The sequence below is a fragment of the Euprymna scolopes genome, chromosome 12 (genome assembly GCF_053919585.1).
Source record: "Euprymna scolopes isolate OS-2025 chromosome 12, ASM5391958v1, whole genome shotgun sequence".
NCBI classification, from domain to species: Eukaryota; Metazoa; Mollusca; class Cephalopoda; order Sepiida; family Sepiolidae; genus Euprymna; species Euprymna scolopes.
This window is the reverse complement of record NC_136493.1, coordinates 84,149,433-84,164,838: the sequence shown is the minus strand read 5'-3', so window position 1 is coordinate 84,164,838 and position 15,406 is coordinate 84,149,433. Positions and strand designations below refer to the sequence as shown.

Below are 15,406 nucleotides of genomic sequence, written 5' to 3'. Positions count from 1 at the left end.
TACAACATCTCACCGAAAACCAGACAAGATGAGACAACTGTGCCTCATAGAGCCATCTTCGCATATAAGTGGCAGCATATAAGTGGCAGCATATAAGTGGCAGCGTATCTGCATCGCTCTTTGGGAAAGAAGAAGGAAAGGATGGCTAGCTCATTTATATACCCGAAGGGCATTGTGGGAAGGTAGGGCATGATGGGAAAAGCTATTTCTTTTTCTTGTCTCTTCCTTTTTTTTTTTTTTTGATAGGAGTATATTTTCCCTGCAAGGGACACAGAAAGAAAAGAGTCATGAAAGTTAAAAGTATTGCATATTGCTGACGTTCAGATTGTGCAGTGTGACATTGGTGTCGAGAGGCCAGGTGTGGTCAATTGGAAAAGAAGAGGGCAGAAACGTGCTGTTGTCGAGCGAGTGACTCACTCCTTCCTGAACCCTAGAACCGAATCCTGACCGTAAACTCACAATTTTCCATTAAAATCATAAAATAATCAGATCAGTAAAGTCAAGATGAATTAATTTTCTTTACTTTTGTAATTGTAATCAGTTGTTAATTCTTTAACACCCAAATTATTTTGAAAAATCTAAAAAAAATTTGCTATTTTTTCCAGTCAATAAGATGTAAGTAAAAAACTTGAACACAATTTTTACTAACAAATGTATTAATAACAATAATAATGAAAGAGGACTGTATGGTCTTACCTGTCATATGATACAATAAATAAAATAGGACCAAGCCGTTCACTTGAGCATGAGGCACACTAAGAAATGACTACGGTTTACAATATTAACTAACTATATTCCAGTTAAGTAAAAATTATTTCCGTTTTGATATTCAACATAAATAACATCTATTAGATTAGAAAATAATTAATGCAATTCACTCTTTGAGCAGAAAAACAGAAACTTACTATAAAAACAATTTATTAAGTATGAAATCTAACAAAACAATTGCGGTTCTTTTCACAGCACAAATGAACTTTACATTTAGTACAGAACATGAGGATTTTTCCTTTACATACTAGAAGCTTGTAAGTACCCCTTTTGTCGACCACTTCTGGTAGATGACCAATGCATCTGTCCCCATATCCTGCTCTGGAAGAGGCTTGGCTGCATGTCCACAAAGTTTCTTATGAAAATATTCTGGATCGACACTTGAGGAAGAGGGCCACCCTCGTTTTTAATTGAATTTTTTCTGTTTAATATCAATGAAGTTGATAGTGTAATACTCACCAGAGTAGCAAGCATCCATGTATTTGTGCATTGTGTGGATGTGCGTGCGAGCGATGGGGTGACGGAGGAGGGGTGGACTTGCCGCAGGGAAGTGTTGGATGGGAAAAGAGAAAAAAAGATGGCGCCTGGTGTTTAATAAACTGTGGTCTTGCGAGATCATGAGAAGACAGAGGGCACACATGCAAATGAGATAGGGTGAAAAACTGCATAAAAAGCAAGCTTGAGTGAGAGGAAGGGACAGTGTCGTTTACAGTCATGAGGTTATTGTGTTACTATTGCGAGCGTTGGTGACGATTGAAGTTGAATTCGATACAGATAGTCTCAACTTGAATTCACTTAGAGCATTCTTTTGATACGTCTTGACGTTTATTTTGTCCTGTGAACATCTGTAGAGAAACCAGCTGTTTATTACACACATCTATCATGTGAAACACTAAACAAAGATATTTCCTTTCTATTCTATCATTTGATCACGAATATCTACTCACCCATGGGTTTATTATACAGGTGCACTATGTTAGGAATATCTATATCATCATAGTTTTTTTTTAATTTTTTGTTGAATCGTTTACATTTCTCATCTGGAAACAAAGTTGCATAGGATAATGCTAGGCATGCTGATCTATTATCGTACCACTTTACAGAAGTTATGGTAGCATTTTAATTTTGAATCTCAAACTCATCAAAAGATCCACAACCTGATATAGAAAGTTGTTTTTAATTGTTGCTTGGCAGTCCTTGGAGTCTTCTTTATTGTATAGAGTCACACACTCAGATCTGTCATGAGAGATGATCAATCAATTTCAGTGATGTAAGACAATTGCCACAATGCAGCTTAAAATTTTGGCTATTGGAAATGCATTCTGACAGTTGCAACACAGAATTTGAACTAGGACCAAGATCAGGCACTTCTGGATTATTCATTAGGTTAATTTTTCCTGTATAAGGAAAAAAGTTATACACAACACCAGTACTGTCTGCTAAAACAAAAAATTTGTAGCTCTATTTATGTGGCTTTTTTTAGCACATACTGTTTCATTAATGATGCTTCTTTGAAGGTGGGGGGGCTTTATTCGACCACAGATAAGAATTCTAACACTGATATTTTCTGAAATTTTTGACATAGATGATCTACAAGCATTCTTATTTTTCAGATTTTATCATTTTCGTTTATTCTTGAGTTGTCCACGAAATGCAAATAAGACTGTATGTCTTCCCATCTTTGCCATGTCATTGTTGAAGAAATTTTATCACTGAAGGAATACTATAACCCATGCATCCTAGTATCTGATATCTTCATGATAGACATTTGCATTGCAATTCTAATCCATTGTCCAAGTTCTTCGTAGTGCAACAGGAGAGGTTTGTTCACATTCTTATGAAGTGCGTATAAATTTGATTGTTCACAACTTTTATCTAGTAATTCATTTGAAGTGAAATTCTTAAAATATTCCATTGGTAACCGTTCTTTTTCATTTTCATTTTGTATTAGAAATTTCGGAATTGATGAAGTTATTTCCCTTCTAGATACTTTATTCCAATATGGGTGATTCGTAGTAGATTTTCTTTGTTTTTCTTTTACTTTTACTTCAGGTGGGTCTCCTTCATTTCTTTCCAAAATCATGGATGTAGTTTTAGATTCCTCATCGGAAATATCACTCGCAGGAAAAAGATAGTTAGGGTCTTCATATTCAGCATCTGGTTTATCTGATTGTTTATCACTGTCATAGGTCACATGTTCAGCTAAACGCTCAATTCGAGTAAGTTTATTTTTTGTTTTATAAAAAGTTCTTGTAGAGATTGACTTTGAAGCATTTGAAAAAATAACATATAAATAAAAAATTAAAATATGTGTAAACTGTAAATGTATAACTCATATAAAAAGTCAGCAACACATAACAGGAGGCTTTGATGGTATAACCACGTTGAAAAATACATGTGAGTTCTTAGGTTAGTATATATAAAACATTTAATGTAGTATGTTCAGTTTATAGGTAAAGTTTTAATTAGAAATCTATAAGTAAATATGAGTTTTATTATATATGAGAACAGCATTATAAAAGGTATTAAAAATAATAAATATAAAATTGTCATTGATAATCGATAAGATTGACAAACTAAATTCAAAATTCAATAATCTGAAGAAACCTTACTTGTGAAAATGCATCAAATCAATATCGTAGTCATTTACAGTAACAGTAAATTTGGTGTCATAGTATTAGCTTATTTTCCCATCAACAAAACAGCTGCAGATTCAAATGTAATTATTATTACTTTATATTTGATATGTTATTTGCAGGTATCTCAACTGCATCCGTTCCAACTGAAATTATAACAGGTGCTTCTACAACACGAGGTACACTATTTCAAACTTTTAAATTGCATATTTTAAAATCATTGTTAAATTAATTATTTTCCCCACCATGTCATTATATAGGTTCAAACTCAGTGAGAATCAATGAACGATATAAAATTTTAGTAGCAGTAAAATAAGAGTCAAAAACAAAATGTTAGTAAAAGCGTTGTTATGTATAAAAGTAGTGTTATAAAAGGCATTCAAGAATAGCAAATACAAAATTGAAGGTAATAATCAATAAATTGTGAAAAGTAAAATCATTAATGTTTCATTTACAGATCTCTCAAATGTATCTGTTCTAACTGAAATCACAATCATTGCTTTTAATACACAAACTATATTATTTCAAGCCTTTGAATTGCTTTTTTCTTTTAATTATTGTTGAATTAATTTTTCCTAAGCATTAATGTAAATATCCTATGCATGGCAGTTTAACAGTTACATTATGAAGGCATGGATACGCATTTGTTTGTGCAAATGTCATATTTATTGCCCTATGCAATAATAAACAACAAGCAAGGGAGATCACTCTAAAAACTTATCACAAAGGAATATAACTCTTGTATCTCAATACAAGGGATATTAATTTATATTTCTGTGTCCAGACTACAGTTCAACAACAAAAAAAAAACATTGTAAAGCATCAAAATTAAAACAATTAATCATTGCAACAAGTATCTCAATATTTCATAAGAGGCTTTCATTTTCGTTACTTGTTCTCGGACCCTGATTCATTCAGTTTGAATTTTCTTGTTCGCCACTCTTTCTTTCACTCTGGCCGCATCAACTCCTGGATGCTGGTCACTCACAAGATCAAAGATACACTTTTGCAAATAACTTTGGGCAATTTAGGTAGTCTAAATATCTCTCCTAATCATGGTTGCTATTAATACGAGGGGCGTAAAATAAGAATGCCCCTGGCCCATTTCCAGTTATCTGAACTAGCTGAAATTTTGCATGTGCAATGATTTATATCTCTGTCGGTTATGTGGCAAATTACAGCTCTGAACTTGTAGTGGTTTCTCTTTTACAGGCGTTTGAACTGAGTCAGGTGCGAAATGGAGCCTGTTAAATGTCGAGCAGTAATCCGGGTTTTGCATTTGAAAGGATGCACACCACAGGAGACTTTTGATGAAATGAAAGAAACCTATGGTGATAATTCCTCATCATATGACCTTGTAAAACGCTTGCATTCTAAATTCAAACATGGCCGGAAGTCTGTGAAAACAGATCCCAGACGTGGTCGCTCCCCTTCTGCCATTGATGAGGCATCTGTCTGTTTAGTTAAGGCTGCCATTTTGGAAGATCGGTGCATTACTATTCGCCAGATAGCCCAGGATGTCAAGATTAGTACAGGGTCTGTGGAAACTATCATTCATGACCATTTGCATATGCATAAGATGTCAGATGGATTCCCAGGTTGCTCACACAATTCCAGAAGTAAGAATGCGTCGAGTGCTCTAGGATGAATTTGGAAATGTGCCAAGAAGATGAGTCAAAGTTTTTCAAAAGACTGATTAAAAAACCTGGGTCCATCACTATGATCCAGTGACCAAAGCCCAGTCAATGCAGTGGAAGCACTTGGGCTCACCACCTCCAAAGAAGGCAAGTGTGCAGGCCTCCGCTGGCAAGGTCATGCTCACAGTCTTCTGTGACCAGGACGGAGTAGTGATGACAGATATCCTGGCAAAGGGTACCACAATTAAAGGAGCCTATTATGCCTAACTTTTGAGGAAATTAAGGGAAGCTATCAAAATCAAGAGGAGGAGCAAGATCAACCAAGGTATCCTCCTCCTGAAGGACAATGCTCCGGTCCATAACTCGCATGTCGCCAGATCAGAAGCATGGACGTGTGGTTATGAAATCCTACCCCATCCTCCCTAATCTCCTGACCGTGTACCCTCTGACTTTCACCTCTTCCCAGCCATGAAGTTGTATTTGAAAGGAAAACGGTTTTCAAATGATGCAGCCTTGATTTCTGAAGTCACGTCGTGGTTGGAGGACCAACCTGGGGTGTTCTACAAAAACGGTCTCCAGAACTGCATCAAACGATGGGAGAAATGCATTACTCTGGGAGGTTCCTATGTAGATAAAGACTAATAACTGTACCAAGTTTCGTTGGTCTACTGCTATTGGAAGTGGGTTAGGGGTATTATTTATTGCACGCCACTCGTAGAAGTTTGATTGTAAATGCATTAAAATATATCAACCATCTCTTTCCCCAGAGCACCACGTACTCAAGATAAGAGGAGAGAGAATCAAAGATAACTTGGTCATTTACAGCCTTTGAAGTGTTTCTGTAGAATGTACATAATATTATATTTGTGGCATAATATATTATTTTAAATTCTATAACACAACTGCAGATTCAAATGTAATGGTTACCAACATTTTCATATTTGATATTCGTACAGGTATCCCAACGATCTCTGTTCCAACTGAAATCACAATAAATGCTACTACAACACAAGGTATTCTATTTTAAACTTTTGAATTACATTTTAAAAACATTGAATTCATCTTACTCTAAACATTACTCATATGATATGCATGAAGTAAAAATTAGTAACGTTTTATGAAATATTTATCTCCAGTTTTTTTTGGAATTTTTATTAAAGTAACAATATATTTACAAAGTTATATTAATGCTGTTAAAAATTGATTAAATTAATTAAAATAGCTTAGTTTTTATTATAAATTCATTTTTATTAGTTTATGAAATTGGAATTTTAATTATGCATTTATTTTAGCTTTTAATTTTTGTTTTTAATCCTGTCAATAAAACTAAAGTTAAAAGCTTATAACATTAAATTAATTAATGGTAAAATTCAATAATAAAAAAAAATGAATATTTTTGCTTTAGCTCAACCATGGAAATGGTGTAAAAACTAATGACAGAAACAATGTAACTGTCAATGTGTCGAACTAATCCTAAGGATGTGACTACTTATGCAAAGACAATGCTACATTGTCTTGAGTAGAAAAGACCAGTTAGAAAGGAGAAATCTTCCTGGCAATGATGTAGTTGCTGCTGTTACTAATCTTGTTATTAGGGTCTTAGACGAATTAACGATGTAATAAGGTCTGGTATGCCACAGAAGCTTAAGATGAGAGATGTCACTCTTTGGTTGAACGCACATGGAAAAGACTACAGATACCAAAAATAGATGCCAGGGATAATCTGCTGATTTGGACCAATGAAGACAGCATCATATTAATTGGAAAGAGTAAATATAACATAGAATAAAATGTTCATCCACAGATAACTATGTACAGAATTACTCTAAACAGACACAACGATAATGCAAACTGTGTAAGAAAAACTAGTGAACTTGATGCATCATCATATCTCAAATTCCTATTTTAGAAAACAGTGATGAACTACAGCAACCTTCAAATAAAAACTGTACAATATATACAGATAGCTGTTGGGGATATCCTATATAAGGATTCTACAATTACATGTTTCTGAAAGAAATATAATCTCTCTATAGTATATATAGAAATATAATCTATCGATAATGTGAATATTTAAAGTATGGAGATTAAATCTAGATATTATAGCAAGATGTTTGCAGAACAGGAGGCTTTGATGGTATAACCACGTTGAAAAATATATGAGAGTTCTTAGGTTAGTATATATAAAACGTTTAATGTAGTATGTTCAGTTTATAGGTAAAGTTTTAATTAGAAAGCTATAAGTAAATATGAGTTTTATTATATATGAGAACAGCATTATAAAAGGTATTAAAAATAATAAATATAAAATTGTCAGTAATAATCGATAAGATTGACAAACTAAATTCAAAATTCAATAATCTGGAGAAACCTTACTTGTGAAAATGCATCAAATCAATATCGTAGTCATTTACAGTAACAGTAAATTTGGTGTCATAGTATTAGCTTATTTTCCCATCAACAACACAGCTGCAGATTCAAATGTAATTATTATTACTTTATATTTGATATGTTATTTGCAGGTATCGCAACAGCATCCGTTCCAACTGAGATTATAACAGGTGCTTCTACAACACGAGGTACACTATTTCAAACTTTTAAATTGCATATTTTAAAATCATTGTGAAATTAATTATTTTCCCACCATGTCATTATATAGGTTCAAAATCAGTGAGAATAAATAACGATATAAAATTTAAGTAGCAGTAAAATAAGAGATCAAAACAAAATGTTAGTAAAAGCGTTGTTATGTATAAAAATAGTGTTATAAAAGGCATTCAAGAATAGTAAATACAAAATTGAAGGTAATAATCAGTAAGTTGTGAAAAGTAAAATCATTAATGTTTCATTTACAAATCTCTCAAATGTATCTGTTCCAACTGAAATCACAATCATTGCTTTTAATACACAAAGTATATTATTTCAAGCCTTTAAATTGCTTTTTTCTTTTAATTATTGTTGAATTAATTTTTCCTAAGCATTAATGAAAATATCCTATGCATGGCAGTTTAACAGTTACATTATGAAGGCATGGATAAGCATTTGTTTGTGCAAATGTCATATTTATTGCCCTATGCAATAACAAACAACAAGCAAGGGAGGTCACTCTAAAAACTTATCACAAAGGAATATAACTCTTGTATCTCTATATAAGGGATATTAATTTATATTTCTGTGTCCAGACTACAGTTCAACAACAACAAAAAAAAAAAACCCCATTGTAAAGCATCAAAATTAAAACAATTAATCATTGCAACAAGTATCTCAATATTTCATAAGAGGCTTTCATTTTCGTTACTTGTTCTCGGACCCTGATTCATTCAGTTTGAATTTTCTTGTTCGCCACTCTTTCTTTCACTCTGGCCGCATCAACTCTTTGATGCTGGTCACTAACAAGATCAAAGATACACTTTTGCAAATAACTTTGGGCAATTTAGGTAGTCTAAATATCTCTCCTAATCATGGTTGCTATTAATACGAGGGGCGTAAAATAAGAATGCCCCTGGCCCACTTCCAGTTGTCTGATCTAGCTGAAATTTTGCATGTGCAATGATTTATATCTCTGTCGGTTATGTGGCAAATCACAGCTCTGAAGTGATTGTGGTTTCTCTTTTATAGATGTTTGAACTGAGTCAGGTGCGAAATGGAGCCTGTTAAATGTCGAGCAGTAATCCGGGTTTTGTATTTGAAAGGATGCACACCACAGGCGACTTTTGATGAAATGAAAGAAACATATGGTGATAATACCCCATCATATGATCGTGGAAAACGCTGGCATTGTGAATTCAAACATGGCCGGAAGTCTGTGGAAACAGCTCCCAGACGTGGTCGCTCTCCTTCTGCCATTGATGAGGCATTTGTCTGTCAAGTTGAGAATGCCATTTTGGAAGATCGGCGCAGTACTATTCGGCAAATAGCCGAAGATGTCAAGATTAGTACAGGGTCTGTGGAAACTATCATTCATGACCATTTGCATAGGCATAAAGTGTCTGCCAGATGGATTCCCAGGTTGCTCACACAATTCCAGAAGCAAGAACGCATCCAGTGCTCTAGGATAAATGTGGAGATGTGCCAAGAAGATGAGTCAAAATTTTTTCAAAAGACAGATTCCACATGATGAAACCTGGGTCAATCACTATGATCCAGACACCAAAGCCCACCTCCAAAGAAGGCAAGTGTGCTGGCAAGGTCATGCTCACAGTCTTCTGGGACCAGGACGGAGTAGTGATGACAGATTTCCTGGCAAAGCGTACTACAATTACAGGAGCCTATTATGCTTCACTTTTGACGAAATTAAGGTAAGATATCAAAATCAAGAGGAGGAGCAAGATCAACAAAGGTATACTCGTCCTGCAGGACAATGCTCCGGTTTGCAACTCGCATGTCACCAGCTCAGAAGCACAGGCATGTGGTTATATAATCCTACCCCATCCTCCCTAATCTCCTGACCGTGTACCCTCTGCCTTTCACCTCTTCCCAGCCATGAAGTTGTATTTGAAAGGAAAGCGTTTCCCAGATGATGCAGCCTTGATTTCTGAAGTCACATCATGGTTGGAGGACCGACCTGGGGTGTTCTACAAAAACGGTCTCCACAGCTGCATCAAACGATGGAAGAAATGCATAACTCTGGGAGGTTACTATGTAGAGGAAAACTAATAACTGTACCAAGTTTCGTTGGTCTACTGCTATGGGAAGTGGGTCAGGGATATTGTTTATTGCACGTCCTTCATAGAAGTTTGATTGTAAATGCATTAAAATATATCAACCATCTCTTTCCCAAGAGCACCACGTGCTCAAGATAAGAGGAGAGAGAATCAGAGATAACTTGGTCGTTTACAGCCTTTGAAGTGCTGTCAGTTAGAAAGGAAAAATCTTCCTGGCAATGATGTAGTTGCTGCTGTTACTAATCTTGTTTTTGGGGTCTTAGACGAATTAACGATGCGAAAAGGTCTGGTAGGCCACAGAAGCTTAAAATGAGAGATGTCACTCTTTGGTAGAATGCACATGGAAAAGACTACAGATTTCAAAAGTAGATGCCAGGGATAATCTGCTGATTTGGACCAATGAAGACAGCATCATATTAATTGGAAAGAGTAAATATAACATAGAATAAAATGTTCATCCACAGATAAATATGTACAGAATTACTCGAGACACGCCAATCACACATTAATGTATTAATGACATGCTGGCAAATATTAGACAACGTTTTGGGATAGATGTGACTATTCACCAGACTCAACGATAATGCAAACTATGTAAGAAAAACTAGTGAACTTGATGCATCATCATATCTCAAATTTCTATTTAGAAAACAGTGATGAACTACTGCAACCTTCAAATAAAAACTGTATAATATATACAGATAGCTGTGGGGTATATCCTATATAAGGATTCTACAATTACGTTTTTCTGAAAGAAATAAAATCTCTCTATAGTATATATAGAAATATAATCTATCGATAATGTGAATATTTAAAGTATGAAGATTAAATCTAGATAATATAGCAAGATGTTTGCAGAACAGGAGGCTTTGATGGTATAACCATGTTGAAAAATATATGAGAGTTCTTAGGTTAGTATATATAAAACGTTTAATGTAGTATGTTCAGTTTATAGGTAAAGTTTTAATTAGAAAGCTATAAGTAAATATGAGTTTTATTATATATGAGAACAGCATTATAAAAGGTATTAAAAATAATAAATATAAAATTGTCAGTAATAATCGATAAGATTGACAAACTAAATTCAAAATTCAATAATCTGGAGAAACCTTACTTGTGAAAATGCATCAAATCAATATCGTAGTCATTTACAGTAACAGTAAATTTAGTGTCATAGTATTAGCTTATTTTCCCATCAACAACACAGCTGCAGATTCAAATGTAATTATTATTACTTTATATTTGATATGTTATTTGCAGGTATCGCAACAGCATCCGTTCCAACTGAGATTATAACAGGTGCTTCTACAACACGAGGTACACTATTTCAAACTTTTAAATTGCATATTTTAAAATCATTGTGAAATTAATTATTTTCCCCACCATGTCATTATATAGGTTCAAACTCAGTGAGAATCAATGAACGATATAAAATTTAAGTAGCAGTAAAATAAGAGACAAAAAAAAAATGTTAGTAAAAGCGTTGTTATGTATAAAAGTAGTGTTATAAAAGGATTCAAGAATAGCAAATACAAAATTGAAGGTAATAATCAATAAGTTGTGAAAAGTAAAATCATTAATGTTTCATTTACAGATGTCTCAAATGTATCTGTTCCAACTGAAATCACAATAATTGCTTTTAATACACAAACTATATTATTTCAAGCCTTTGAATTGCTTTTTTCTTTTAATTATTGTTGAATTAATTTTTCCTAAGCATTAATGAAAATATCCTATGCATGGCAGTTTAACAGTTACATTATGAAGGCATGGATACGCATTTGTTTGTGCAAATGTCATATTTATTGCCCTATGCAATAACAAACAACAAGCAAGGGAGGTCACTCTAAAAACTTATCACAAAGGAATATAACTCTTGTATCTCAATACAAGGGATATTAATTTATATTTCTGTGTCCAGACTACAGTTCAACAACAAAAAAAAAAAACATTGTAAAGCATCAAAATTAAAACAATCATTGCAACAAGTATCTAAATATTTCATAAGAGGCTTTCATTTTCGTTACTTGTTCTCGGACCCTGATTCATTCAGTTTGAATTTTCTTGTTCGCCACTCTTTCTTTCACTCTGGCCGCATCAACTCTTTGATGCTGGTCACTAACAAGATCAAAGATACACTTTTGCAAATAACTTTGGGCAATTTAGGTAGTCTAAATATCTCTCCTAATCATGGTTGCTATTAATACGAGGGGCGTAAAATAAGAATGCCCCTGGCCCACTTCCAGTTGTCTGATCTTGCTGAAATTTTGCATGTGCAATGATTTATATCTCTACGGGTTATGTGGCAAATCACAGCTCTGAAGTGATTGTGGTTTCTCTTTTACAGGCGTTTGAACTGAGTCAGGTATGAAATGGAGCCTGTTAAATGTCGAGCAGTGATCCGGGTTTTGTATTTAAAAGGATGCACACCACAGGAGACTTTTGATGAAATGAAAGAAACTTATGGTGATAATACCCCATCATATGATCGTGGAAAACGCTGGCATTGTGAATTCAAACATGGCCGGAAGTCTGTGGAAACAGCTCCCAGACGTGGTCGCTCCCCTTCTGCCATTGATGAGGCATTTGTCTGTCCTGTTGAGAATGCCATTTTGGAAGATCAGCGCATTACTATTCGGCAAATAGCCGAAGATGTCAAGATTAGTACAGGGTCTGTAGAAACTATCATTCATGACCATTTGCATATGCATAAAGTGTCTGCCAGATTGATTCCCAAGTTGCTCACACCATTCCAGAAGCAAAAACGCGTTGAGGATGAATTTGGAGATGTGCCAAGAAGATGAGTCAAAGTTTTTCAAAAGACTGATTACACAGGATGAAACCTGGGTCTATCAGTATGATCCAGAGACCAAAGCCCAGTCAATGCAGTGGAAGCACTTGGGCTCACCACCTCCAAAGAAGGCAAGTGTGCAGGCCTCCCCTGGCAAGGTCATGCTCACAGTCTTCTGGGGCCAGGACAGAGTAGTGATGCCAGATTTCCTGGCAAAGGGTACTACAATTACAGGAGCCTATTATGCTTCACTTTTGAAGAAATTAAGGTAAACTATCAAAATAACGAGGAGGGGCAAGATCAGCCAAGGTGTCCTCCTCCTGCAGGACAATGCTCCGGTTTGCAACTCGCATGTCGCCAGCTCAGAAGCATGGGCATGTGGTTATATAATCCTACCCCATCCTCCCTAATCTCCTGACCGTGTACCCTCTGACTTTCACCTCTTCCCAGCCATGAAGTTTTATTTGAAAGGAAAGCGTTTCCCAGATGATGCAGCCTTGATTTCTGAAGTCACGTTGTGGTTGGAGGACCAACCTGTGGTGTTCTACAAAAACGGTCTCCAGAACTTCATCAAACGATGGGAGAAATGCATAACTCTGGGAGGTTTTTATGTAGATAAAGACTAATAACTGTACCAAGTTTCGTTGGTCTACTGCTATTGGAAGTGGGTTAGCGGTATTATTTATTGCACGCCACTCGTAGAAGTTTGATTGTAAATGCATTAAAATATATCAACCATCTCTTTCCCCAGAGCACCACGTACTCAAGATAAGAGGAGAGAGAATCAGAGATAACTTGGTCATTTACAGCCTTTGAAGTGTTTCTGTAGAATGTACATAATATTATATTTGTGGCATAATATGTTATTTTAACATCTATAACACAACTGTAGATTCAAATGTAATGGTTACCAACATTTTCATATTTGATATTCGTACAGGTATCCCAACGATCTCTGTTCCAACTGAAATCACAATAAGTACTACTACAACAAAAGGTATTCTATTTTAAACTTTTGAATTACATTTTAAAAACATTGAATTCATCTTACTCTAAACATTACTCATATGATATGCATGAAGTAAAAATTAGTAACGTTTTATGAAATATTTATCTCCAGTTTTTTTTGGAATTTTTATTAAAGTAACAATATATTTACAAAGTTATATTAATGCTGTTAAAAATTGATTAAAATAATTAAAAGAGCTTAGTTTTTATTATAAATTCATTTTTATTAGTTTATGAAATTGGAATTTTAATTATGCATTTATTTTAGCTTTTAATTTTTGTTTTTAATCCTGTCAATAAAACTAAAGTTAAAAGCTTATAACATTAAATTAATTAATGGTACAATTCGATAATAAAAAAAAAAATGAATATTTTTGCTTTAGCTCAACCATGGAAATGGTGTAAAAATTAATGACAGAAACAATGTAACTGTCAATGTGTCGAACTAATCCTAAGGATGTGACTACTTATGCAAAGACAATGCTACATTGTCTTGAATAGAAAAGACCAGTTAGAAAGGAGAAATCTTCCTGGCAATGATGTAGTTGCTGCTGTTACTAATCTTGTTATTGGGGTCTTAGACGAATTAACGATGCAAAAAGGTCTGGTAGGCCACAGAAGCTTAAGATGAGAGATGTCACTCTTTGGTTGAATGCACATGGAAAAGACTACAGATACCAAAAATAGATGCCAGGGATAATCTGCTGATTTGGACCAATGAAGACAACATCATATTAATTGGAAAGAGTAAATATAACATAGAATAAAATGTTCATCCACAGATAAATATGTACAGAATTAATTGAGACACACCAATCACACATTAATGTATTAATGACATGCTGACAAATATTAGACAACGTTTTGGGATGGATGTAACTATTCACCAAACACAACGATAATGCAAACCATGTAAGAAAAACTAGTAAACTTGATGCATCATCATATCTCAAATTTCTATTTAGAAAACAGTGATGAACTACTGCAACCTTCAAATAAAAACTGTATAATATATACAGATAGCTGTTGGGGATATCCTATATAAGGATTCTACAATTACGTTTTTCTGAAAGAAATATAATCTATCTATAATATCTATAGAAATATAATCTATCGATAATGTGAATATTTAAAGCATGAAGATTAAATCTAGATATTATAGCAAGATGTTTGCAGAACAGGAGGCTTTGATGGTATAACCATGTTGAAAAATATATGAGAGTTCTTAGGTTAGTATATATAAAACGTTTAATGTAGTATGTTCAGTTTATAGGTAAAGTTTTAATTAGAAAGCTATAAGTAAATATGAGTTTTATTATATATGAGAACAGCATTATAAAAGGTATTAAAAATAATAAATATAAAATTGTCAGTAATAATCGATAAAATTGACAAACTAAATTCAAAATTCAATAATCTGAAGAAACCTTACTTGTGAAAATGCATCATAGGTTCAAAATCAGTGAGAATAAATGAACGATATGAAATTTAAGTAGCAGTAAAATAAGAGACCAAAACAAAATGTTAGTAAAAGCGTTGTTATGTATAAAATTAGTGTTATAAAAGGCATTCAAGAATAGTAAATACAAAATTGAAGGTAATAATCAATAAGTTGTGAAAAGTAAAATCAATAATGTTTCATTTACAGATGTCTCAAATGTATCTGTTCTAACTGAAATCACAATAATTGCTTTTAATACACAAACTATATTATTTCAAGGCTTTGAATTACTTTTTTCTTTTAATTATTGTTGAATTAATTTTTCTTAAGCATTAATGTAAATATCCTATGCATGGCAGTTTAACAGTTACATTATGAAGGCATGGATAAGCATTTGTTTTTGCAAATGTCATATTTGTTATCCTATGCAATAACCAACAACAAGCAAGGGAGATTACTCT

General features: G+C 33.9%; 1 protein-coding gene across 1 annotated transcript in view; it reads left to right on the top strand.

Annotated features, from left to right (window-relative positions):
* The window catches only part of LOC145291077 (uncharacterized), a 240,441-nt gene that overhangs the window by 105,484 nt on the left and 119,551 nt on the right, over positions 1-15,406 (top strand). The window contains exons 19-23 of the mRNA XM_080136591.1: positions 3,527-3,583; positions 5,998-6,054; positions 7,564-7,620; positions 10,966-11,022; positions 13,437-13,493. Coding sequence (XP_079992717.1) covers positions 3,527-3,583; positions 5,998-6,054; positions 7,564-7,620; positions 10,966-11,022; positions 13,437-13,493 — 285 coding nt within the window. The remainder of the gene's footprint in view (positions 1-3,526; positions 3,584-5,997; positions 6,055-7,563; positions 7,621-10,965; positions 11,023-13,436; positions 13,494-15,406) is intronic.